At 37.9% G+C, this 25,113-nt stretch overlaps 1 protein-coding gene across 3 annotated transcripts in view; it reads left to right on the forward strand.

The window, feature by feature from the left end:
* Cd28 (CD28 molecule) overlaps positions 1-25,113 on the forward strand; it is a 79,427-nt gene that overhangs the window by 47,193 nt on the left and 7,121 nt on the right. For all 3 annotated transcript variants that reach the window (XM_048808382.1, XM_048808380.1, XM_015481289.2), the window contains exons 2-3: positions 19,690-20,046; positions 22,029-22,153. In XM_048808382.1, coding sequence (XP_048664339.1) covers positions 19,690-20,046; positions 22,029-22,153 — 482 coding nt within the window. The remainder of the gene's footprint in view (positions 1-19,689; positions 20,047-22,028; positions 22,154-25,113) is intronic.

The following is a 25,113-nucleotide window of genomic DNA, read 5'->3' on the forward strand; positions in this document are numbered from 1 at the left end:
TGGTGGCAGAGTCCAAACCATAATAGCTTGACTCCAGAGCCTGTGGTCTTGAACCTTAGGCTATTTCACCCAGCATGACCTGATTTATAATTGCATAGACCAGGATAAATCCATGTAGAATCATGTTCAGAAAACCGCAATTTCTAACAGAAAAAGCTTGTTTGGGAGGGTGGAGTAATACATTCATTCAACTTGTTCTTGGAGTTAGAAAAGGGTCCTTACCTTTGCTCAAATATTGGACTGATAGGAATAAACAGGTGTGTTTAAGTAAGGATTGCTATTTATTTATTTATTTTTCCCTTGGAATATCTTTTGCAGAGCCAGCATCTTCAATTTTCTTTCTCATTTATTTTGGTGGCACAGAGACTACAAGATCTGTTGGTGGTGTTCTTAAACATCAATTGTGTGCACTGCAAAGAGTATAATTTCCCAGCCTGCAGAAATACAATAGTTACTTATCTGTTTTCGTTGTCTGATATGCTAGTGAGCACAAACTGTGCATATTGATAACAGGTGTTGATATAACAAAGACATTGGCTGGTGACTGGTTATCCCTGGTGTCTAGTACCAAGCATTTAGAGCTACTGAATACATTCTAAAAGAATTTTTAAAAATTTATTTTGCGAAGTTTTTTTTTTTCACTTCATGTTTAAGGGATCTTCAGAATTTATTTTAAAAGAATATTTACAATGTCTTAATTTATTAGACAACAAGGGACTGACCCAAAACTATTTACCAGTAGTAATTGTACACAAAATGCTTTTCTGATGTGCTTTGTGAACAATCATCTGTCATTAATTCTTCCACTCGCTTTTGAAGATTTTTCTTTTTTTTTTGGTAAGACTCAAAGCTTTGCATTTTCCTCTTTAGAACATTTATTAAAAGGATGTAACCAAAAAGTGGTTAGAGATTTCACACATGTGGAACGTTTGTTTTCTACATTAAGATACATTTGCTTTTGAAATGTCAACTCACTTTCCTAATAATTTTTAGGATTTGATGCTGTGTGGCCATTAATAAAGTTGAATGGGGTGAGCGTAGAGGCCATACTTTGAAATGCCTCTTTCAGTAAAAAAACACTTGTGAGAAAAAAGATAATTTCAACATATGAAAATGTCTGATCCGTTCTAATCAAGTGCTGTAAAATCTTCCTTGTGTTTTTAATTTCTTTTTGTTCACCCCCCCACAAAGTTATAGGTAAGGAAATTCTCTGGTGAAAATGCAATTGTCATCCCTCTCATTGTAAGAAGCTACTATTGTCTGTATTGAGGTGTGTGTGTGTGTGTGTGTGTGTGTGTGTACATATGAACAGTTCATTATTAATACTGATTTAATAATTCTAACTCACTGGTTCACAGTGTGGCTTGAAATACCTATTTTATGATGACTAAGCCTCACTTTACTCTTCATGATTTCGATGGTCCTATAGGAAGATCTTTATGGCTAAATTAAGGAAATGATTGAGGCAGAGTGAGGCAACCTTAACTTGGACAATTTCTTTGCTAAGGCTGCATGCTTTCTATGAGATGTGGATAATTGTGCAACTGAGATTCACAAGTATTAGGATTTTGTTGGACATTGGACTATGAGTCCAGCCTGGAACAGCAGGCCTCTGGAAGAAAAGGATTCATAATTAATGGTAGAAGGGGTGTATATGTAGGTAATACCTGGCATTGTTGATACATTTTTCCAGCCAACACTGGTTATTTTTCAGCAAACTGATCATTCTGTATGAAGATAAAAATCAGGTATCACTCCTTATTTTTCCACAAGAGTGTTTCTTTTAATTTCTTCCCAGACCTTAGCAAAAAACTGTTAAATGACCAGTTTGGACAAGATTAATCTCTCTAATGCTGCTGCATTTCCCCAGCACTTCTTTGTCTTAGAGAGGCACAGAAGGCAGGAAAATGATTGACATTTAATAAAAAGAAAGTCATACCGGCAAAACAGAGCAATTAAAAACTTTATCCTTAGTTCAGTCTTCAGCAAATGACTCCTCTGCAGTAATTTGTACAAAGAAAGAAGTAATTTACTGCTCACAGTTTAGTGTTGCTCTGGGGCTGGGCTTGGGAAAGTAAGGTGAAAAGATGAACATTGAAAAATACAATGTAATCAACAGTTTGCTGTGTTTACCTAACTTCCAACACACTGCAGCCAGTTTTTCTGACTGTTAAAAAAGAATTGGGGGCTGGGGATGTGGCTCAAGTGGTAGCGCGCTCGCCTGGCATGCGTGCGGCCCGGGTTCGATCCTTAGCACCACATACAAAACAAACATGTTGTATCCGCCGATAACTAAAAAGTAAACATTAAAAAAAAAAAATTCTCTCTCTCTCTCTCTCCTCTCTCACTCTCTCTTTAAAAAAAAAAAAAGAATTGGGTCTCTTGTCAGTTGAAATAAATTTGATGGATGTTTTAAAAATGTGGGCATTGCTTAAGCATTTATTTTACTCTACCACCATGCTCTAAGATAATAAATTACCTTATGATTTTTTTATTTTTTAAAGCAACCACCCAGCAAGGGCTTTTACATCAAGGACCATAAAATTAATATCGATATATCAATTCCAGGAAATTGAATGAGTCATTGCCACAGATAGATTAGAAATAGAAATGAATCTGTGATCAGAACTCTGAAGTGCTCACATGCTATGGGTGGGAGGAGAATCTCACTGCCTCCCTTTCATTAGAGGTAGACCCTCTTTTTCTTGTCTTTCTTCTTTTCTTGAGAAATGCCCTATGATTACCATGTGGCATGTCCCTTGCATGGACATCTTCCTTCAAGTGTTTCCTGCAGGCAGTGCACTGACCTTTACAAAACAAAAAATTTGATGCCACAAAAATCCCAGCAGAAAATGCCATTTGTGGCTTATCTAAAACAATAGCTCTTTATATTAACTAATATGGGCATTGATGAAGATCACGATTCATTTCAGCCTTCCTAAAACTCAAAGGGCAGGTACTCTTGCAAAGCACAATTAATTATTTTACAGCAGTCGTCGTTGCAAGGGATAAAATCTTTTCATCTTTGTTAAGTTATTATTTACTTTTTCTTTACAGAGGTTGGACGGTTTCTGTAGAGAGTTTAGCCAATCATCAGAAAAAAAATAACATCTGGGTGGTTTTTGACTGACTGGAGGAGTCTCTGATTTTCTATGCTGTGTGCAAGTATCTGTGTGTCTCTTTTGTGGTGATTTCATGAACCCTTTTCAGTTAGTGTTATGGTATTAGTACCATCACCACCAAACCAACCAACCAACCCATAAAAAGCTAAGAAAAGAACAAAAACCCCAACATACCCAGACCTTTTAGTCTGAGGATTGTTACATGAGAATCAGTCCCTGACGCCATAGGGAAGACATCCCAGGTCCAGGCTTGTTTGCAAGCTGGGTGTCCGGTGGTGCATACCTGTAGTCCCAGCTACTCCAGAGACCAAGGCAGGAGGATAGCAAGTTTGAGACCAGCCTTGTGAACTTAGTGAGACCCTGTTTTAAAAATAAAAAAGGGCAGGGGATATGTAGCTCAGCAGTAATTCACCCTCAAGTTCAATCCCCAGTGGGGGCAGGGCAGAGGTGTTTGCAAAGTGGGTGTTTAACATTTTGCCTGTTACTCTCATTTTGATGACTCGGAACTCTAGAAGAGAGGTGTGCTGGTTGGGATCAAGAGCTACCCACTTGCTTTCTCTCTGAAAAAGGAAGTTTCAAACTCTTTGGCCTTAGTAATTCAACTATTTCATACTTGGTCTGTTTGTCCATCCAAGTTATGTGTATTTATGTTCTCTTTGCTATCGGAGAAGCTTCCAGATGGTGGAGAATTTCTTATTTAATTCTTTTCCACTCCTTTATCTCTAAATCACCATTACCATCATCTTTTTCTTTGTCATCATCTTCATTATCTTGGGGACTCTGGCTGATGAGGTAACTAGGTTAATGGTTCCTGATGGTATCATTCACAATTACTCACAATTTACTTTTAGTCTCTAATCTAATTGTGAGTCCCTCTCCACAGCATCTGAATCACCTCATTAGCTTATTTACAATCCACCATACAATGTACAGATTACACCAGCAACCCATCCCACATTCTAACGATGACGTATGTTCCCTTACTGAGAACATGGGTGGGTGTTTGAATTTTTAAAACTTTGCTGAAAAAGTAGAAGGTTGTATACTTGACACACAATACAGTGTTAGAACATCACTTAGCTGCATTTGCAGCCTGTTGGACCCGATGACTTACTTTTATATCCACCTCCCCGAGGAAGCTTTTCTAGGATAATTCTGCCTTTATTATGGACTCAGAAGAGAAGTTTCTATGGGAGTGTAGCTCACTTTAATAAATATTTATTAAACCTCTCTTGCATTTTGGAGCCTAAGGAAATAGAACAGGAAAAGAAACATAAAGACTTTGCACACAAGAATTGTTTATGTAATTAACTGAGTTCTCTCTGCTTTCATGGGTTTTACAATTTAGTTAAGAAAACTACATATAACAACATCAGGAAGTGGATAAGTGATAATATTTGGCATCCTCCTACCATCCATGGCTAATTGATGCCTTCATAACTTTGCATAAATTATTCTTGCAATCTGGAATGTTCCTGTACCTGTCATCTGAAGGTCCTTTTTGAGACCCTAAATGACAAATTAAGGGACTTCCTTACCATTCAAAACTCCCCAAATTGTTACTGTGTGAGTTGACCCATCCATTTTTTTTTCTCTAGAAGATTGTGAGCTCCTCGAAGGTAGGATCATGTCTTATTTATTCTTCCAACTTCAGTATTAGTCAGAATGCTGCAAGCATGTATGTATTCAACAGATACTTGTTAAAGAAGGAAATGAACAAACTAACACCCAAATTAGAATACATGAAAGAAATTTCTTGATAAGATTAAGGTAGGATGGTAAGTCTTTATGGAGAGTTCAGAATTGAGTAGGGCTTTAATAGTATATAAGATTTGAATGGATAATGTATTAATGAAAATTGCTAACTAACATTTCTTTTGCACTTATATTGTTACTCTTGTTCTAGCTGAATTTCCTTTATTGATCATTTCATCTTTTCCCAGTTCCCGTGAAGCAGTTACTATGATTGTACTATTGCAAGATAAGAAAATTGAAATATTGAGCTGGTAGAGTAACTAGCTTGCAATCACAGTTGATAGATACAGAAATTCAGATAGTCTTGCTCCAGGTCCATGTTCTTATCAATGCTATGTTGTCTGAGGAAGAAGTAATATTAATAAGGAAACTAAATCAGGAAAGTTGTTTAATGTTCTTGGAACAGTTGATAAGTCAAAGGTGTGGAGGCTAGAGAGGAAGAATCAGACTAAGCAGGGGGTTGAATACTGATAAAAGAAGTTTAAACTTTATTTTCAAGGCATTTTGAAGCAGCTGAACTGGATAAGAAGAGAATACTTTGGAATCCTCATCTTTGGGGCATGGAGTTGAATGGAGGGGGTATAACTAGGAAAGCAGAGAGTTCAACTGAATCTGAAAACCACTTCTGGTTAGGAGTCAGCTGAAGACCAGCAGAGGACACAGAGAATGTGGTGAGAGAGGGAGGAGGGGGCATGCCAATGAAGTCAAGGGAGGAAAGTGTCAGGAAGAGACAGTGGGTGACAGCATTGAATGAAGGAGGAAAAGAGGAGTGAACAATTTCTTGGGAAAGAGGCCAGCGGGACTTTTTGAGTTCAGGCAGAGCCATTGGGGAAAGAAGATGAGACTTCACAAGGTTAAGAAAACATGGAGTGGTCAAAATAGAGACAGAGAAAAGAAGAGATGGATAGATACGCTGAAGATGATTAGGAACTTAAATATACTACAGTATTTTATATATGGTTAGGATGTAATAAATGTTTACAGACTGAATGACTTAATGGAGTTTGACATGTGGAAGGAGCCAGTGCTGGACTTGAGTGTGTGTGTGTGTGTGTGTGTGTGTGTGAGAGAGAGAGAGAGAGAGAGAGAGAGAATGTGAGTGTGAATGTGTAGATGTGAGCAGAGTGAGTGTGAGAGAGACAATGTGTGAACACGAATGTGTGTGAATGTGTTGGTGTGAGCAGAGTGTATGTGTGTGTGAGAGAGAATGTGTGTGTTGTGTGAACATGAGAGTGTGTGAGTGTGTTGGTGTGAGTGTGTGTGTGTGGCCCTGCAGAACTGGAGGGGGAAGGCTTATAGGAAAGAAAGGAGAAGTGGGAGAGAAAAAGAGGAGGGTGGGAGGAGTTTTTGCAAGGAAATGGGAGTATTAGAGATAGGAGGACAAATCTCTAAGATGGAGAGGGAAGAGAAGGCCTTACAGGGGCAGAGATATGTAGGGGTCAGGTGAGTCATTCCATGCTGGCAGACCTGAGAATGAAGACTGTTTTGTTAAATGTGTGTACATATATTAAGTTCTCTGGGGATTGGTCCTAGAGTTCTGTGTCAACCTCTGTCAACAAGGCCAGTGGGATAATGCATACTCGACTCTAAGGACTTAAACCCATGTGTACTTTAAATTCTTGCTTGAGCGCTCATAAGTGCTGGCTTGCCCTCAGCTCGTGGCTGAGATAATAGGGTCACGAAGTTCAAACCAACCCTGCCCAAACTGGGCAGGGCTCCAGTTTCCAGCGAAGAATGTTAATCTCAGCAACTCCCTTGTATTTTTTGGGACAAGGACGTGGCTGTTTGACCTTGGCTTTGGGAAAATGAAGTCTGCTCTTTTCTGCCTTTCCTCCCCCACCAGACTTAAAAGTTAAAGCCAAAAATTTGTCACGAAACGGAGACAAAATTAGGAGCTTTGGCCTATCATACTGTGAGTCAACTTTTCTAGGTCTCAGTTTCCTCGTCTGATATATGAAGGGGTTGAATAGAGGACATCTCAAGTCTATTCTTTTTGTCTTAAAAATGCTTCTAAAGTGGAATATTAAAATGCTTTTTATCAACTCTAACATGGCAACTCATCCACTTTACCCCTTGTGGGTGCTCTTATGATTTGATAGTGCAAATACAAAGAACTGCAAGCCAGTTATCTCTGAAATCTATTAGAAAGATTAATAACCATGATCTTAGATGCTAACATGCTTAGAAATGACACTTTGGGGGACAATATTGCCCTATCTCTTATTTTCCTATGTAAATGAAGGCCTATCACAGTAGTTATTTCCAAATTTCTGAGCCATGACACTTACCTAGAAAATTCCGGATATGCCAAGGTAGTCCTGAGTAGGCTCTTCAAAGGTGTAAGATTTAGGGAGAATGAAGTAGATAGGAAACATGTATTGTATTCCCTACAGAGTGATTTTTGCATGAAGGCTCAGAATGATGATGGCTCAGGAGGAAAGTATGGTTCCCAAGTTTGGTTACTAGATTAAAATATATGTTTAGAAAGCAACATATTAACAGAAGGGATCACTTTATACTTCTGAGTTTTCTTTGTTAACTGAAATACTGTCACAATATTTATGTAGGGAGTTATAAACCCTGCTTATCTACTCTTTGGATTACAGATAACTTCTAGAATAATAAAATTTGATTTGGGGATGGTTCAGCGGCTTTGGGTATGGCTTCCACTTTGATTTGAGTTAGGATTAATCTTTTAGATGGTACTTCTAGCATTAGGAGATGAGAGGAAAATTGGTAGGAACTGGGTGACATTGCACCCAAATTCATCTGGCTGCGTGTATCAAGAGTTTCTGTTCTAAGGTGCTCACACCCTGAGGGGTAGGGGTGGATCACAGAGCAGGCAATGACATTTTAGCAGTTTTAATATTAACTTCCATCCTAAAGCAGATGACTTTCCAATGTACATTTTTATTTCTGATTAGCTTCCTTAAACTTTTCCCAAACAGATTTCCTCTCTTAACTTATTTTGTCAGCAGTGTCTCCACTCTCACACTCACCCAGTCCACAGACTCCTAGTCAGTTTCTAATCCTGTTCACCACCCAGTCTGTGAGACTGAGTGCCAATGTCTTGTCCACCCCTTACAGCCCAGAAGCTACCTTCACATTGCAGGCCTTATGAACTCACATGGATGCTGCAGTGGCAGCCTCCTGATTGATCTCTCCTGGCTTCTGACCTTGCTCCTTGCTGCTGTTTGAACCCTCCCGAAGAGACCCCAGTCACACCTTGATGTTCTCAATGTCTCTGGTAGCCTTCCTGGTAAAATCCATGTGCCTTTTTGTAGCCTTAAAGGCCCTCAACATTTGGTATCAGCCATATTCATCTATTTCCCCCTATATAAATAAAATGGTCTGCCAGTTCCCAACAAACCCTTACACTAAGAACATTTTCCTAATCAGCTTGTCTAAAAATTTCCACAGGCCTCACAGCCCAGGTAAAGGGTAGAGACCACGAAAGGTTCTAGAGTCACCCCATTTGGAATCACAACCCCTTCCTGTTGTGTCCACAACTGTGACTACAAGTGACCCTCTCTAGGGTTCCTGTACCTTTCGTGGGTTTGGAGTATAGCTAAGTGTGTACCTGCCTTGGGGTTTCTCCTAGGGGGAAGCAGCTCTGTGGTTTGCATCTTCCCATCTCCCCCAAACCAAGTACATTAGATTCCACCATTAACTTGCTGAACAAATAGCTTTGCAAAGGTAGAAGTCAGAATACCAAAGAACCATTCTCTGGCAACTAATCAAAATTTCAACTAATCAACAAAAGTGTGTGTTGATTGTTTTGATAACTTTTTCTCTCAAAAATGAATGCCTTAGATCTCAGGGCTCAGATGGGACTTTTTCCTGCTGAAATATTTGACCTCTGAGTTACTTTCTGATAGTTGCATGTAGCACAATAATATTTTAAAGGGACAAGGACAAGTGTCCTTTACATTCTAGTGTCTGCCTGTGAAAGAACACAGGGTTAAGGCTGTAGTTAAAACTAGAGCTGGCCAAGAGCAACTTCTTGCTTAGTAAATTTACTGATTAGGCTTCTATTTCTATTTTTATTGTTACTTTTAATTAATTGTCCTTGTTTGAATTAAAGTTACTTTAGATTTTGTTTTAAAATCTTATGGTCTGTTAATAGAGTTAATGTGTTTGATAAAGTTGATAGGAGAGACATACGCAGTCTTGGACGGGGCTGGTTAGTTCTTCTGACTCTCTCAACAGTTGACTTGCTTCTGTTGTCATAGACTCCTCTACACAATTCTCTTTCCTTCTGGTTCTGTTAACTTCCTGGTCCCTTCACCCCTTCAGATCTAAAGGTGGTCATAACCTTGCTGCTACAAGCCACAGTGGTCACACATTATGTCCCATTGCATGCATGGTAGCATTGCCATCTCCACTCCTTTGCCAGTCATCTTTCATAAATAATCCCTCCATGTTGCCCTATTTTGAGTATGCTGGAATCCTGAATGAGACCATATATATGCATACGTATCATGCTTACTGAAAGTCTTTTTTTTTTTTTTTTTTTTTTGACTTTCCTTAAATCACGGTTCTTTGTGAAAATTGGGAAAGTTTCAAGTTAACAATCAACTAAGAATTAGATGCAATGACCACAAAGTTATTTTAAAGCTGTAACCTACATTTTTTTTCAGTTTAATATTAATTTTGAGAGTCTGGGGCCCTTTGATGCACGATATGTCTTTAGTAGCTGTGCTTTTATCTCCTCAGTAGCTCAAAGGGGATGACAAATGGTGCTACAGCCTGGTGGACGTTCTGTACTCCTCTTTCTGATATCTGAATGAAGCCAAGCCAGCGGCTGGTTATCAGAACCACAGACTGTTGAGTGAGAACAGAGTTAGGCTTACAGGTTCCAGAGCAAACACTGGATGGGCCTGTGGGGAAGCCTGTCCATTATGGAGACTGAAAAGGAACAAGTGGTCAGATGGCCAGATGCTGAAGGGTGTTCTAGGCCCAAACAGGAAATGTACTCAGAGGAAAGTTACAGTAACTTAACCAGCTCTGTGGTCAGAAGGGAGGTGTTTTGTGCCAGGGCAACTAGTTTCACCTTTTCAATTTGCTCACAAACATCATAGGGAAAGATGGCTGAAAGGAAAGAGCTTTCATTTTCTTTGGTTCCTACCTAACATGCTAAATTCTGTTCAGTCAGAATCTTAAAAAAAGGAAACAATACGATTAAGATCTTATAACCTGATTTTTTTTTTCAACTGCAAAAGAAACTCTGGCTGTGATGTGCATAAATGGAAAGCTATATAAAGTTCTTAAAGGTTCTGGAGGAAATCATATTGCTAGCTCAACACGTGTCTTTCTAATTGCTTCTTTAGCTTCCCAGTGCAAAGTTTATGCACTGCTACGGACTCCACGAGCCTCTAATGCCGTTTTATTTGTGAATGGTGCCCAGGATACAGAAAAGGAAAGATGGAATATTGTAAAACAAATGTAATTCACAAAAGCCCCAAAGTTAAGGATTTACCCAGTGAGGGTTGGACTTAAAATTAACTTTGTGTGTTGTACACTTGGACAAGCTGAGATGAAAGAGCTTCAATGGTATAATTACTGCTTGTTCATTGGAATTAATTTATAAGAGGCATTTCGTGTGAACCTATAGTCTATGGACCTTAATTGGGATCTGTCTATGACCTTTAGGAGGTATTTCAAATTGTTAGCAAAATGTTTTATGTATACTCATCTCCCCTCAATTTTAGGGAATAGGTTCCAAGTCTCACAGGGGATATCTGAAATCTCAGGACCAAATCTTTCAAATTAATACCTTTTCTTTCCAATTAACACTTACGCACTGTTGCTATAACTTTTGTAGGCTGAGGTGCAACAGCAAAACTAGCATGAGTTTATTTTTCCTTCTTCACAATTTTATGAACAGACAATTCATTCCTACTCTACATTTCAGCAACATCAGTGTATGATTTTTCTTCCCTTGTTAAGTAGAGAACTCTCATTTAAAGGAAGCAATCTACAGCTTCTCTTTGGCATATTCAGGTTGCCAGAATCAGTGTTGTTGCAATTTGGGACATTGTTTGCCCAAACAGTCAAATACTTCAGTAGTTGATCTGATAACCCAAAGGACAACTCTGTGACTTAATAGGCAGGTAGTACATACACTCCAGATGTCTGGACAAAGGAATGACTCGCTTCAGGTGGGACAGAATAAGATTTCATCATGCAGTAGCATCAGGATACAAATTTAAAACTTATAAATTGCTTATTTCTGGAATTTTCCATTTAATATATTTGGACCATGGTTGACTGTCGTAACTGAAACCTCAGAAGGCAAAATCACAGATGAGAGCTGCTGTATGTGTGGTAAAAAATTAGATGCAAAAACAGCTATGAAATATACTTTCTTTAAATAAGAACATGAAATCAATGCAATCTTATTGAATGAGCAAATTTGTTTTTCTGTTTATTCGTGATTTAAAACATTACTCCTACATTCCTAAATAGATACTTTAGTTTTTCAGTTGTTTCTGTGACCTTGTTTAAAAAGTCATTTGTTTTTTTTGCTTTCAGTTGCCTTTTCTATAAAATAAGGTATTGGCGTAAATTATCTCCTTCTGCTTAGTTCCCCCAACCCACACACAGGGTGGGATTCCATCAAAATGGAGGAGAAAATGAAATTTATCTTGGTTCAGTCTTCTTGCCATTCCATTCACTCCCTATTCACTCGAGACACTTGGTACCATCTTCTTGACAAGTTCAATAGGTTAGAGTATGTCATGAGGCATGAGCTCAAGTCTCAAGTCTTATGTGTCCTGAAACCTTGGAAATTCATGGACTTCTTTGACATCACTTCCCCAACTGTTAAATGGGCATAAGGAGGATTGTCTATCTATTTACTTCACAAGTTCATAAGAACTGCAGATGAAATAAAATCAGAGGAAGCATTTTATAGCCCCATGAATGTAGGCCATAGTTACTCATTTAAGCCAATGTATTTCTAACATTGTATTTTTGGCTTCATCTTCTTTAGAAATGCAAACATTAATTGAACTGACAAGGAGTGTCCTTTTAGGGTCCGGGGCTTTGATGCTAGGAGCCACACCTTAGAGGTGGCTATCCATTCCACCTGTGCAGAGAGTTGACCTGGTTACTAAATATAGTAATTGACCTACTTACAATAGGCAAAGGTCTTTTTTTTTGTTTTGTTTTGATAACCAAGTTCTCTCCCCCACCCCTGCCCACTTCCACACTGTTCTCATGGAAGCCCAAGCAATTTTCAACCTTCCAGAAGTTGTCTATGTCACAAGAACAACCGATTATCTGTGAGAAATCTTTTAGCTCTCACTGCCTTGCTCACAAGCAGAAGATAAGTACCTTCTCACCTCCGATCTTCATCTTTATGTTGCCTGTTGTCAAGCAGGAGCTGTGAGGGAAAGAAGTTTGAGGTTACTGCTTCCTGTCTCCACACCTTTAGCTGGGTAAGCTGCTAGGAAAGGCTTTGAAAAGCAAAGCACTAACTCATCATCAAAACAACTTGTCAATTCAGTTACAGAATTGTAACTGATTTTGGCATCAACATTTTGATGCCAGAAGCAAATACAAATTGATTAGTTGATAATATTTCTCTTTTAACATAGTAGATTTGACCCAAATGGAGGTTGCCTGAAAAAGGGCTGAGTTTTCTAACACAAAAGCATGCTAAGAGGGATGTTTTCCATTGCTATCATGATCCAGAAAGTAGATAAGAATCAGAAGTTAGTATGGGGAAGCTATTTATTTTCTAGTTTCTTCTGAGCCTAGATAGGTCCTTAAATTTTATAATATGACCTTGAATTATTTGAAGTACTATGGATTCCCAGAAACTCAGAGAATAAAAATACATATCCTGGTCAAATATCAATTGTTCTGGTTATCAGTTGCCTTGTTTTATCTGTGTCTTTATATTCCACTCCCGTAGAGTGAAGGGTATATATTTTCACAATGCTCCATTTTAAGAGAAAATAAGAGGAATCAGAGTTATTGTGTCTACTGGAATTCATAATAGTCACACCTATTCAATATCACTTAAAGTAACTGGTTTTCACCAAACATTAATCTCTTTCCTTCAGTGTCCTCCAAAGCAGATATAGATTTTGAGGTCCTATGCTATAGTTTCTTACTTAATCTTTTCTGAATTATTGATATAAAATAATTGGGATCAAGTGCTAAAGGATATAAATAGTGAAAAACAAGAAGTTTATCAACCCAACCTGAACTCTAAATTAGGAGGCTATCAGCTACAAATAACATAGAGTAAGTAAACTATCTCAAGTTCAGTACCTATGTATAAAGTCAACTAATTTAAAAATGATCTGTGTTGACACAGAAGAGAGAGGAAAGTAAATATCGACAGATAAATTAGATGTCTCCTTTACATCATCAAATGCCCTTATAACCAATAGTTTTCAAATACTTTCCTAACAAAATCTTAGCAGAAAGAGTCACAAAATTAAATACTTTCCCTTTCCTCATTTAGTTGTTGGATATTCCAGCCACCAAGATGATATTGAATATGTAATGGCCAGTTTCACTAAAGGAGTCTTGAATTTCTCCTGCCTAAGAAAGTTATAAACTTGTTATTCTGAGGCCTAATAGGCTTAGGAGAAATCTGGTCAATCTCAACAATGCTTAAGTTTGAATTTGGAGGCTCAGTGATGGACAGAAGGAAATGCTATCTTCCAGTTACTTCACTCCAATATGCATTGTGAAGGAAAATAGTTTCAGGAGAGAAAGATTGCTGCTTCTCTCTTCTAAGAATCGGCAAACACTGTAATAAGCTCCAGAGAGTCAACTGTGCTCCCAGTAATCTCTGAATTAGTTCATATTTTCTTTGCAATGATCCCCAAAGGTGGAGGAATTTTTTTTTTCATATCTCAGATTTCCAAATTTTACTTCACTTTCTGACCAACTATTCTGGTGACATAATGAAGAAGAGATGAATGAAGGAGAGATGTAGGCAAAAGGAGAATAATTGCTGCTGGTTGGTCTGTGCTGTCTAAGGAAGTCATTTTTAACTCCTTTTCTCTTACCACACTTATGTCAATGTCAAGTTTTGCAAATGTTAGCCTGTAATTATTTCTTAACTTCATCCACTTCTTTCAAACCATATGGAAATATATAGTCCCTCTCACTTCTTGCCTAGACTACGACTCCATAGTTTTACTCTTGTATCCTCCAAGTTCATCCGCCCTATCCTTGCTAAAGTGATCTATATAAAATGAAAAGTTGTGAGCATTCATTCACTTTTCTGCTTAAAAACCTTCAGTAAGTTCCCATGACTGCAGGAGAGGGCCCAAGCTCTCTAACATGGTGAACTCCAGTTGCTTTGCCAATCTTGTCTTTTACAACCCAAGATCCAGCAAAACTGAGGTAGTTATAATTCCCTACATCTGCTTTGTCCATTCTCACCTCCTTATGCGTAGACTGCTCTCTTTTCCTCTTTGTCTTATCTTCCCCACAGTTCCCTAACTCATCTTCAACTTCAACACATACTCTTCCACTTTATGCCAACCCCCATACAAGGCACATCTTAGCCACCATAGGTTGGTAAACTTTTGTCAAATAAATATATGCATCATCCTTCACATCTCAGGCCAGTCAGTGGTCATCTTCTCTAGAGATCCTCAGTTACCCCCAGAAACTGCAGATCATTATGACACTATTTTAAAATTAGCTATCTGTTTGTACATCTTTCTTCCCCTCCAGATTGTGAGCTACCCAAGAAGTTCATTTTTGGGGAATCAATTTTTATCTCCTGTGTGTGTCTTGGGAAGATGTCACACCCTGAATTAGACAAGACACACTAAGCAAACTGGAATCTGCATGGCAGAGCTTTCCCTTTTTTCTCCCTCTCTCCCCCTCTCTGCACCTCATTGTTGGGTGTTGGAATGAGGAAGCCAAACTGGGTAACCATCTGGGGTTTCTCTCTAGCCTCACTCAGTTTCCCTGCCCACAGCTCCATTTTATTTTTTTTATTCCTACAAAGAAGTCCTGTTCTCGTCTTTTCCCTATGTCTGCTGTCACAGGGAGATCAGAAGAAATCTGAAGACCCATTAAAACAGAATCCAAATAGTTAGCAACACAAACACTTTCCAGAGGGCTTAGTAAACAAAAAGACAAATGCCTAATTGTACTCTCTCAAAAGGAGGGAAAGCACTGCCATTTTGAGCCCTTCCAATCAGAACTGGCCCAAAGATTCCTTCTAGGTAAACAAAGAAAAAAGCCCAATGAATAAAAACAAAGAAACAAGTTGGATTTTTCAGACTAAGGCAGGACTTTTAAGATTACTCATGTGTTTACTTCGAAGTGCTTTTACAGAGTATTTGTTGAATGAATGGTACATGAAGCTGAAGATGTTTAGACACTGGTTTCCAACAAGGATTTAATAAAATGGTAGTGAGACTCCCCTGGGGATAGGAATAATATAGTGAGATCAGCGTCTCTCAACAATTATCTAATGAGATCCTACTAGTCTCACAGTGTTCTGTGAAGAAGGGTAACGTGGTCCTTGCTGTCAAGAAGCTTGGAAACCAGGGCCTACAGGAAATTCACATGGATCAGAAAAAGCTATTAAATGGAAACATATGAAAAAAGAAGTGTTCAAAAGATGAAAACCTGTCCCAATGGCATAGGAGTGATACAGTGATTGTCTTGATACCTGAGAAGGAAATGGTACTGTCCTCCATGGAGTCAGCGGATAAAGTAGGGAAGATCATCCTCACTGTGTGTTTCTGGGATGTTGACTTAAAGGGTTTGGCTAATTAGGAGGGTTTTGATTTGAGAAAATGAAATTGGAAAAGCCTGTGGAGGCCTGCGAATTTGAGGATAAGAAGTTTCCATCTGTGAGCCTAGTGCTTCTCAAACTTGACTGCAATTTAGAATCACCTGAGATACTTTAAAATGCCGATGCCATGGTTTTATACCTAGAGATTTTGATTTAATTGCCCTGGCAATCAGGGATTTTAACATTTCTCCAATGATTCTCTTAGGTAGTCAGCTTGAAAAATCTGTTTGGCCATAGTGGTTTTCAATCCCAACTTAATGTTAGAATCCATGGTGAGGGGGACTTTAAAGACAATACCAAAGACAACACAGAGAACGGGAGACAACATTTGCAAATCACAGAGTATCTGATAAGGAACTTGTTTCAAAAATATAAAATAACTCTGATAATTCAGCAATAAAAAACAAACCCATTAATAAGTGGGCGAATGATCTGAATAGCCATTTATTTAAACAAGGTATTACAAATGGCTAACAAGCACATGAAAATATGCTCCACATCATTAGCCATGAGAGAAATGCAAACAAAATCATGATGAGGTACTACTTCACACACAGTAGGATGACTGTCATAGAAAAGAGGGACAACAAGTGTTAGAGAGGGTACAGAGAAACTGGAGCCTATATGCTTTGCCAGTGGGAATGTGAAATGGTGTAGTTGCTTGGAAAACAATTTGGCAAGTCCTCAAAGGGTTAAGTATAGACTTACAATATGACCCAGCAATTCCACCCTTGGTATATAACTAAGAGAATTGAAAAAATACCCATATTAAAAGAATATGTCTGCACAAATGTTCACAGTAGCGTTATTCATAATAGCCAAAAAGTAGGGCTGGGAATGTGGCTTAGTGGCAGAGTGCTTGCCTAGCATGCATGAGGCCCTAAATTCAATCCCTAATGTGTATATACACACACACACACACACACACACACACCCAAACACACACATGGAAAAACAAAATATATGAAAATTTGTGGCTAAGATTCCACTGTGTATATATACTGTATATATAGAATCTTAGCCATAAAATTAATGAAATTCTTATACATTTTACAACCTGGGAGAATCTTGAAAGCATACTAAGTGAAAGAAGCCAGATATAAAAGACTACATATTGTATGATTTCATTGATGTGAAATGTGCTCAACAGGCAAATACATGGGGACAGAAAGTAGATTAGTGAAGAAAATTAGTGGTTGCCAGAGGTTGGAAGGAGGGAGGAATTCAGAATGATTGCTAATGAATAGGAAGTTTCTTTGGGGGGTAATGAAAATATTCTGGAATCATATGGTGATCTATATATACATCTTTGTGACTATCCTAAGAAACCACTGAACTGTATACTTTGAAAGGATGAATCTTATAATACAAGAATTATATCTCAAAAAAGTTGCTACCAACCACCCTAAGCCTAATAGCCCCCATCCCCCACTCTAGCCTAGACCCTATTAAATCAGAATATCTGGGAGTGGAGGGACCTAGACATAGGTTTACTTTTTAAAGTTCTGTATGCACAGCAGTATTGATAACTACATAGGAGACAAAAAGCTATCAGGCATTTAGTTCTACTCAGTCCCCTTTCACCCAAAACAATACCAGAATACTGAGTACAGAAATCCAAACCCAGTTTAAATGATAGGGTGGGTATGTGGATATTGCTTCAAATAACTTTTTATATATTTTATTTTTCTTTTAGTTATATATGACAGTAGAATGTATTTTGACATAATATGACTTTCCATTGTAAATTAACTTCCTATTATATATTATTATTCCCATAATAATAAAACTTCCCATTCTTGTGGTTGTACATGTTTGCAGAGTTTCACTTCTTGTGTATTCATATGTGACCACAGGAAAGTTATGTCTGATTCATTCCACTGCCTCTCCTATTCCCATCCCCCCTCACCTTCATTTCCCTTTGTCTAATCCAATGAATTTCTATTCTCCTCTCCCTCCCTCCACCTTATTGTGTATTAGCATCCTCATATAAGAGAGAATATTTGGCCTTTGGTTTTTGGGGATTGGCTTATTTCACTTAGCATGATATTCTCCAGTTCCATCCATTTACTAGCAAATGCCATCATTTCATTCTTCATTATGGCTGAGTTCATTGTCAATATTTACCACATTTTCTTTATCCATTCATCTATTGAAGGACAACTTGGTTCCATAGCTTAGCTATTATGAGTTGAGCTGGTAAAAAAATTGATGTGGCCACATCACTATAGTATGCTGACTTTTTTGGAGGGTGAGTACTGGGTGGGTTCAGGGGCACTGAACCACTGAGCCACATCCTCAGCACTATTTTGCATTTTATTTAGAGACAGGGGTCTCACTGAATTGCTTAGTGCCTCACTATTGCTGAGACTGGCTTTGAACTCTGAATCCTCCTGGCTCAGCCTCCTGAGCTGCTGGGATTACAGGCATGTGCCATTGCGTCTGGCTAGTATGCCAATTTTAAGCCCTTTGGGTATATGCCAAGGAGTGGGATAACTGGGTCAAATGGTAGTTTCATTCCAAGTTTTCTGAGAAATCTCCGTACTGCTTTTCAAAGTGGTTGTATTAATTTGTAATCCCACCAGCAATGTATGAGTGAACCTTTTCCCTCACATCCTCACCAACATTTATTGGTGCTTGTATTCTTGATACTTGCCATTCGGACTGGCATAAGATGAAATCTCAGTGTAGTTTTAACTTGCATTTCTCTAATTGCCAGAGATGTTGAATATTTTTCATATATTTGTTGATCGTTTGTATTTCTTCTTCTGTGAAATGTCTGTTCAGTTCCTTTGCCCATTTATTAATTGGGCTATCAAATAACCTTTTGAAAATGCAAATACATAGATAATTCTTAGCATGCCCCTAGAACAATAGCAAAAATATTTTTGTTTAGAAAGAAAATTGAATCAAAGACAAAAAGCTATTTGTTGCTTTAGAAAAACTTTTTAAGGTCTTTGCAAAATTGATCTTCAATGCTTAAATGGTCTGCTTCTGGGCTGGGGAAGTAGCTCAGTTGGTAGAGTGCTTGCCTCACATGTACAATGTCCTGGGTTCAATCCCCAACACTACAAAAAAACAAGTCTGCTTCTTAGATGGTATAGCTGACTTCGGTTTTAGTTCTGGTTTTGCTCACCATTTGCTCAATGATTTTGGAAAAATCATCTAATATCTCTAGGTCTCATACAGTCATTTTTTTAAAAAGGAATATATTGCCATGTACCAGCAATAGGAATATAATATTTATGTGGGAAACAATATCAATCTTTTCTCCTCTGGCGTTGATGACATAGCTTCAGTTTGTTTGCTTTTTAAGTGAGAGATTGAATTGGGTAGTCTCCACACTCTTTGATCTTTAATTTGGATAGCACAAAGATAGAAGATGATCAAAGAGAGAACTCTCATGGAACTTTTGTATCCCCTCTGATTTAAGGGCACAAATGTACAAATTTCTTGAGGAGACTATTCTCTGAATTTCCTATGGAAGAGAAATTAAAGAAAAGTCTTTGGGGTTACATTTTTTTCCTTACCTCTTTATCTCATTCTTGGAATGACCAATAAAAAACTAAAATGTCTCAAAACTTTTAATTCCTTCACAAAAACCTATCTCACAACTTAAAAATACATCCATTTGTGCTAATGTGTCAGACTTTAAAGCTGCTTCCAAAAATATCACTTAATCAAGAAATCAGCCCAACGCATGATTAACATCTTAGGAATCTCAACACAGATTCACAAATTCCAAGGGCATAGCTGTGATGCTCAATGCTAACAGAAGGCTAAGTTTTGCCTTCTAGGTGAAAACATGCTCTGATGTCCCGTTTATAGGAGGATGAAAACATGATCAAAATGTGAACTTTAAAACTCTAGGTATAATTCTCATTCTAAGAGCTCCTGAATCTTCATCTACCTTGAGAAAACTTTTGCAGGAGATCTGTGCATTTGGTTAATTAATACACTTTGATTTCAGGAAAAACTTATTCTTATACTCCTGGTCTAAGCAAATGATTTTTTTCCCCTCTCTAGAAAACAAGATCTTGGTGAAGCAGTCACCCAGGCTTGAGGTGTACAACAATGAGGTCAACCTTAGCTGCAAGTACACTTACAACCTCTTCTCAAAGGAGTTCCGGGCATCCCTTTATAAGGGTGTGGATAGTGCCGTGGAAGTCTGCGTTGTGAATGGGAATTTCTCCCATCAGCTTCAGTTTTACTCACACACAGGGTTCAACTGTGATGGGAAATTGGGCAACGAAACAGTGACTTTCTATCTCCGGAATTTGTATGTTAACCAAACAGATATTTACTTCTGCAAAATTGAGGTTATGTATCCTCCTCCTTACCTAGACAATGAGAAGAGCAATGGAACCGTTATCCATGTGAAAGGTAAGATGCAACTCTATCCTTCTACCACCGTAAAGTCATAAGTTTAAGCTATAGTCTTGAAAATGAGATAGGATCAGCGGTGAGGCTGGAGTAGTCCCCAGTGATTTAGTAAAGACAAGTCATTTTTAAAAAGTTTTCCTTTACTTTAGAAAAGATTCAAAGTTATATTTTGAATATCTTTACTCAGTGACATGGAGTGGGAGAGTGAGTGATGAAGTTATAGCCCATGGGAACATGAAGATTATTCTCAATTTGAGTGGGTCATGACAGAATAGAAATTTTGCTATTAAAATATAAGTCTAAGTGAACTCCAAGAAGCAGCTGGGCCTAATGGATCAGAACTCAGGAAGAGTGGGTTATAATTCAAACTAATCACCTTTCTACTCCACAGTCTTCCTCTGTTAAGTACTTTTTTTCATTTTCCAAAACATACAAAGGATGCTGGGCTAGAAACCAGGGGATATAAAATTTGCTATTAATTAACTCTGTGATCTTGATAAGTTGCCATACTTTTTCAATGCCCAAAACTTAATATTATTAAACAGTATTCATGAATTAGTGGAAATAAGTCTATTGATCTGATGTTGAGATTATGTTCTCTCCAAATATTGGGTAGAACACCCCCCCAACTCAGAAGAATACAGTTTATTGGTATCAACACATAAAAATGAGAGTGGCTAGATAAAAAAAAAATTTGGTACTCTTTGTGGATACACTATTTCCTTTCTGTAGAACAATAATTAAAAATGTATGCTCAGTTTTATATTTAATACTAATATAATTCCAATAAATGTTTTTTCTCCTATGCTAAACAGAGGTATGCTGGAGAAAAATCAAATATTAAACAAGAAAAGAACAATTAACTTAATTTGGGAGAATAATTTTGTGTTCTTGAAAAATAGAGGCAATTAATGTGAGAATGTTTGGCTTGCTGAATTCTATTCAGATATCTAATTTCTATGATGTCCGGGCTGAATAGTTTGGTTGGGTCAAGTTAAAGCTTAAGAAAATATACTTTAACTTGACCCAACAAAACTATTGGTTTGCAGTGAAGAGCAAATGTGTTTCTTATGTAAATGATATTCTACTTTAGGATAGTACTTCACACACACACACACACACACACACACACACACACACACACTTATGCACATAGTATATCATTTCTAGCAGAAATGGAAAGGATACCAGTGATCCTTAGTAATCTTCAAATCTACTTGCATATTATAAATATGAGTAGGTTTAGGGGAAACAAACAAACAAACAAACAAAAAATCCATTCCTAGGCCCAACTTTGAGAGTCTGATGTACTTGGTATGAGTTGAGGAAGCGGTGTTAGATATTGTTATATTTTCAGACTTTCTCAGACAATTCTAATGTGCATCTCGGATTAAAAAATCAATACACTAGATAGTTTTTGTTGTTCTTTCCAATTCTAATTGTCTCCAATTTTGACTAGAACTCTACACATTCCTTCCCATGTTTGGATACCTGATGGTATAAAGTGACTTTTTCACCACAACATAAGCTGTTAGAGTTGAAGCTAGACATTTATCTTTGTATTACCAGCCCAGATTTTTGCCATACTAGATTGATAATTTTCTTAAGGTTTGAAAACATGTATATCATTTAACTTATTCCAAAAATATAGCTTGGGATCTGGATAAACTGGCTTCTTGGGGGGGTAGGGTATGGAATTGGATTAAGACCATTGGAAGTCACTATTTTGAATCACAAAGTGAGTTCAACAAAATTAGGTGAATACAGTTGTACCAGTGTACTACCTTAACTTCAATCTTGAAAATGGACCATTCTGGTCAGTGGTGAGGTTGTATAAATCCCAAAGATGAAGTCTACACATTCTAAGCTCATGATGTTTTACTTATTTTTATCTCTTTCGCATTATTCTCTAATATTCAGAAGAAAGGAAATGTACTCAACTGCCATTCCTGTATCATTTAATCCACTCTATTCTTTTTCAGAGAATAATATTTGTCCTGGTGTCCCATCTCCTGAGTCTCCTAAGCCCTTTTGGACACTGGTGGTGCTTAGCGGAGTCCTGGGTATCTATAGCTTGCTATCAACAATGCTCCTTTGTTATTTATGGGTAAGAGATACTGCACTGCTTTTATGGAACTTTTCTACTACACATGCAATCTGAACATATTAAGAATTTTGCCATGTGATTATTTTTAATTAATTTTATTTTTATTAATTTAAAATTATTTTAATAATTTTATTATTATTTTATTTAAAATTTAAGAATTTTAACCATGTGATTATTTTCATCTTGTTCAACTTTATCTTTTATTTTCCAGAAGGCACTGTGTAGGTGGCCAGGTAGAATAAGAAACCAAATGGGCAAATGGGGGTGGGGTGGGATTAGCAACAGTTATCTTTCTTCTTCCCAGTTTGCAATTTAATTGTGACACACACAACAGCTTTAACATATATAAGGTTCAAAAATCTAGACAACTCAGGAAATTAGGCAACTGAAGCAAAGGGAGAGCTTTGGTTCAGGTTTAAAAATCATGAGAAACTTGGCTACTGAAATTGTGTATTCAAACCTAGAAGAAACTAGGTCTGTTTATCTGAGTCATATTTTTTTGTCTCCTCTGAAGCAGCTGAATGGTGTGAGGCCAAGCATGGGATTGTCATTATGAAACTACAATGGGAGTTAGACTTTTCTGAGCTCTCACCACTGAATTGGAGTTGATCAATTTTTGCAAAGGCTCAGGTGATGAACTTGGTATATTGTTCTTTACCTTCTTCAATGTTGAATTTTTGGCCCAGGTTTGAACACATTTTAATGAACATATTCACCATTGAGAAGGGACCTCCTTAACAAGGATCTCTTCCTTAGACACCTTCTTCTTATTACAGATGCCTCAGGTATTGATTTTGCGTGGGTTTCGCATGTTTTTCTAGAAGTTAAATGCATACATGAGCCATTTATTCAATGAGAAATGCAGGCCTCTCTAGGATAAAGGACTGCTTCTCTTGTTATTCTCAGTTCATCTGGTATTAAGTACATTTAATGCTTGATGAATGCTCACTGGGTTATTAGATATTGGTATAAATGAATAATCCTTATAGAGGCCAAATTAAGGACTTAAAGAAGCCTACCTAACATGTGACACTCATCTCTGAGGCATAATCCATTGATTTAATTAAGCCACAGATGGTCTGTGATTTCTAGAAGCCATGCCACATGGAATCTATTTACTTTTCCTTGGTGTGGGGATGGAAGGTCTTGCATTCAGAGTTATGCTCTTCTTCATCCAGTCTTAGAGCCTTTTAAACTCATGGTGGTCTCTAGTCAAAGTTGGCCCATCAATTATTCTCCACGCATTCCTCACAGTTCAGAAGATCCTAGGGGGCAGATGAACATTCATCAAGCTGCCTATGGCCTGATTTGTACCTTCTGCAGGGCAGGGGACAAAATTGCTGCTTGTTCCTGGGAATTCTTTGCACTAGATATCATTTTGGGAATTGGCCTGGCTTGCCTTTTGCAACTTGCTCTATCCTGATGGGGTGAGGGAGGGGGTTTTAATATAGTAAACTATTGCCTAAGTTCTTCCTCTGATGTTAGTCAAGTATTTCATCTTTCCAGATCATGGGGTCTTTATCCCAGGTATCTTCCAATTTTAATCCTCTGTGGTGATTGCCAATGATTTTGGAATTTTTAGTTCTTTTTTTTTTCTGAATTCCTGGCCATTGACTTTTAGGTCCACTGTATGGCTTTCCAATTCTTTCATTGGGAATCTCAACTTCCTAACTTAAAGGCCAGGCACACCCCTCCAGGAAAGGCCTCCCTAAGACATGCTGACCTAGCTCAAAGTAATTTACTAATTTGGGAACTGCTTTAACTTTTTAGGGCCAAAAGGGTACTATTCATCTTTTAGACCTTATTGTAAATATGCATTAGACTGTCCGTTACTAAAATGAGGCACTAATTTGTTGAGTGACTGGAATCGCCCAAAAGAACAAATATAGCTTCGTATTTTCAGTGAGTTTAAGCATCTCACCATCAGCTCAGACATAGCATACATGCTCTGGGTTTTTCTTGGGCAAAACTACTAATTTACAGTGGGGTTCATCTTATTTGTCTTGAAAAAACATACTTTGTCTCGCTCTATCTCATAAGCTCCCTGTGGATTGGACAGTCTTAGTGCTTGGCATTCCTTGTGGTCTCTTATAGTCAAACCAAATTTTCCAGTAAGAAATCCTTTATTATCATCTCAAACCTAGGTCCTTGGATTCTCTGATCATAGAGTGTAAATCAAAATATACCTCTGTTTAATAGAATAACTTGGCATTTTTACCAGGATCAAGTCTTTTCTTGTTACTGCTGTTTAAGCAACGAGCTAGGCATGGAGGCCATCAGGGAACAGGAAATTGATCCATTTCCTGGGTGATTTTCTGGGATCCTATTTTTGGCTGGTCCTATAGTAGACCTTGGTGAAAGTTTCTGTTTTCTGGAACTTCCTGAGGGCCCTTGATGTGTTACTGTAGGCAGTTCTAGGCTGAGTGGGTTTTGGGGAGCAGCTGTAGATTCTATCTCTGTTCTTGACCTGATGTTGACACTTGAATAAATAAAAAGCTTCTCTTGGTCAGGCTGCCATGGGCCAGCACCTGTTGCTCTCATTCAATTTTCCATTCATGCAGCTGAGCTGGGTAAACCTGTTCCTTTTCCTAAACTAAAGAGGCTTTTTAAAAACAAACAAACAAACAAAAAAATACATGTCTTCTCTACTGTGGACCATAATGTGGAGAACATGAATAGCATGTGTACAGATAATATCTGCCTTTAAGTCCAGTAAATTCTTTTTTTTGTTGTTTTATTTTAAATTTTTTATTGTGGGTTGTTCAAAACATTACAAATTTCTTGACATATCATATTCCACACTTTGATTCAAGTGGGTTATGAACTCCCACCTTCACCCCATACACAGATTGCAGAATCACATCAGTCACACATCCATTGATTTACATATTGCCATACTAGTGTCTGTTGTGCTCCGCTGCCTTTCCCATCCTCCACCCTCCCCCCTCCCCACTGCTCCC

The sequence above is a fragment of the Marmota marmota genome, unplaced genomic scaffold (genome assembly GCF_001458135.2).
Source record: "Marmota marmota marmota unplaced genomic scaffold, marMar, whole genome shotgun sequence".
Taxonomy (NCBI): domain Eukaryota; kingdom Metazoa; phylum Chordata; class Mammalia; order Rodentia; family Sciuridae; genus Marmota; species Marmota marmota.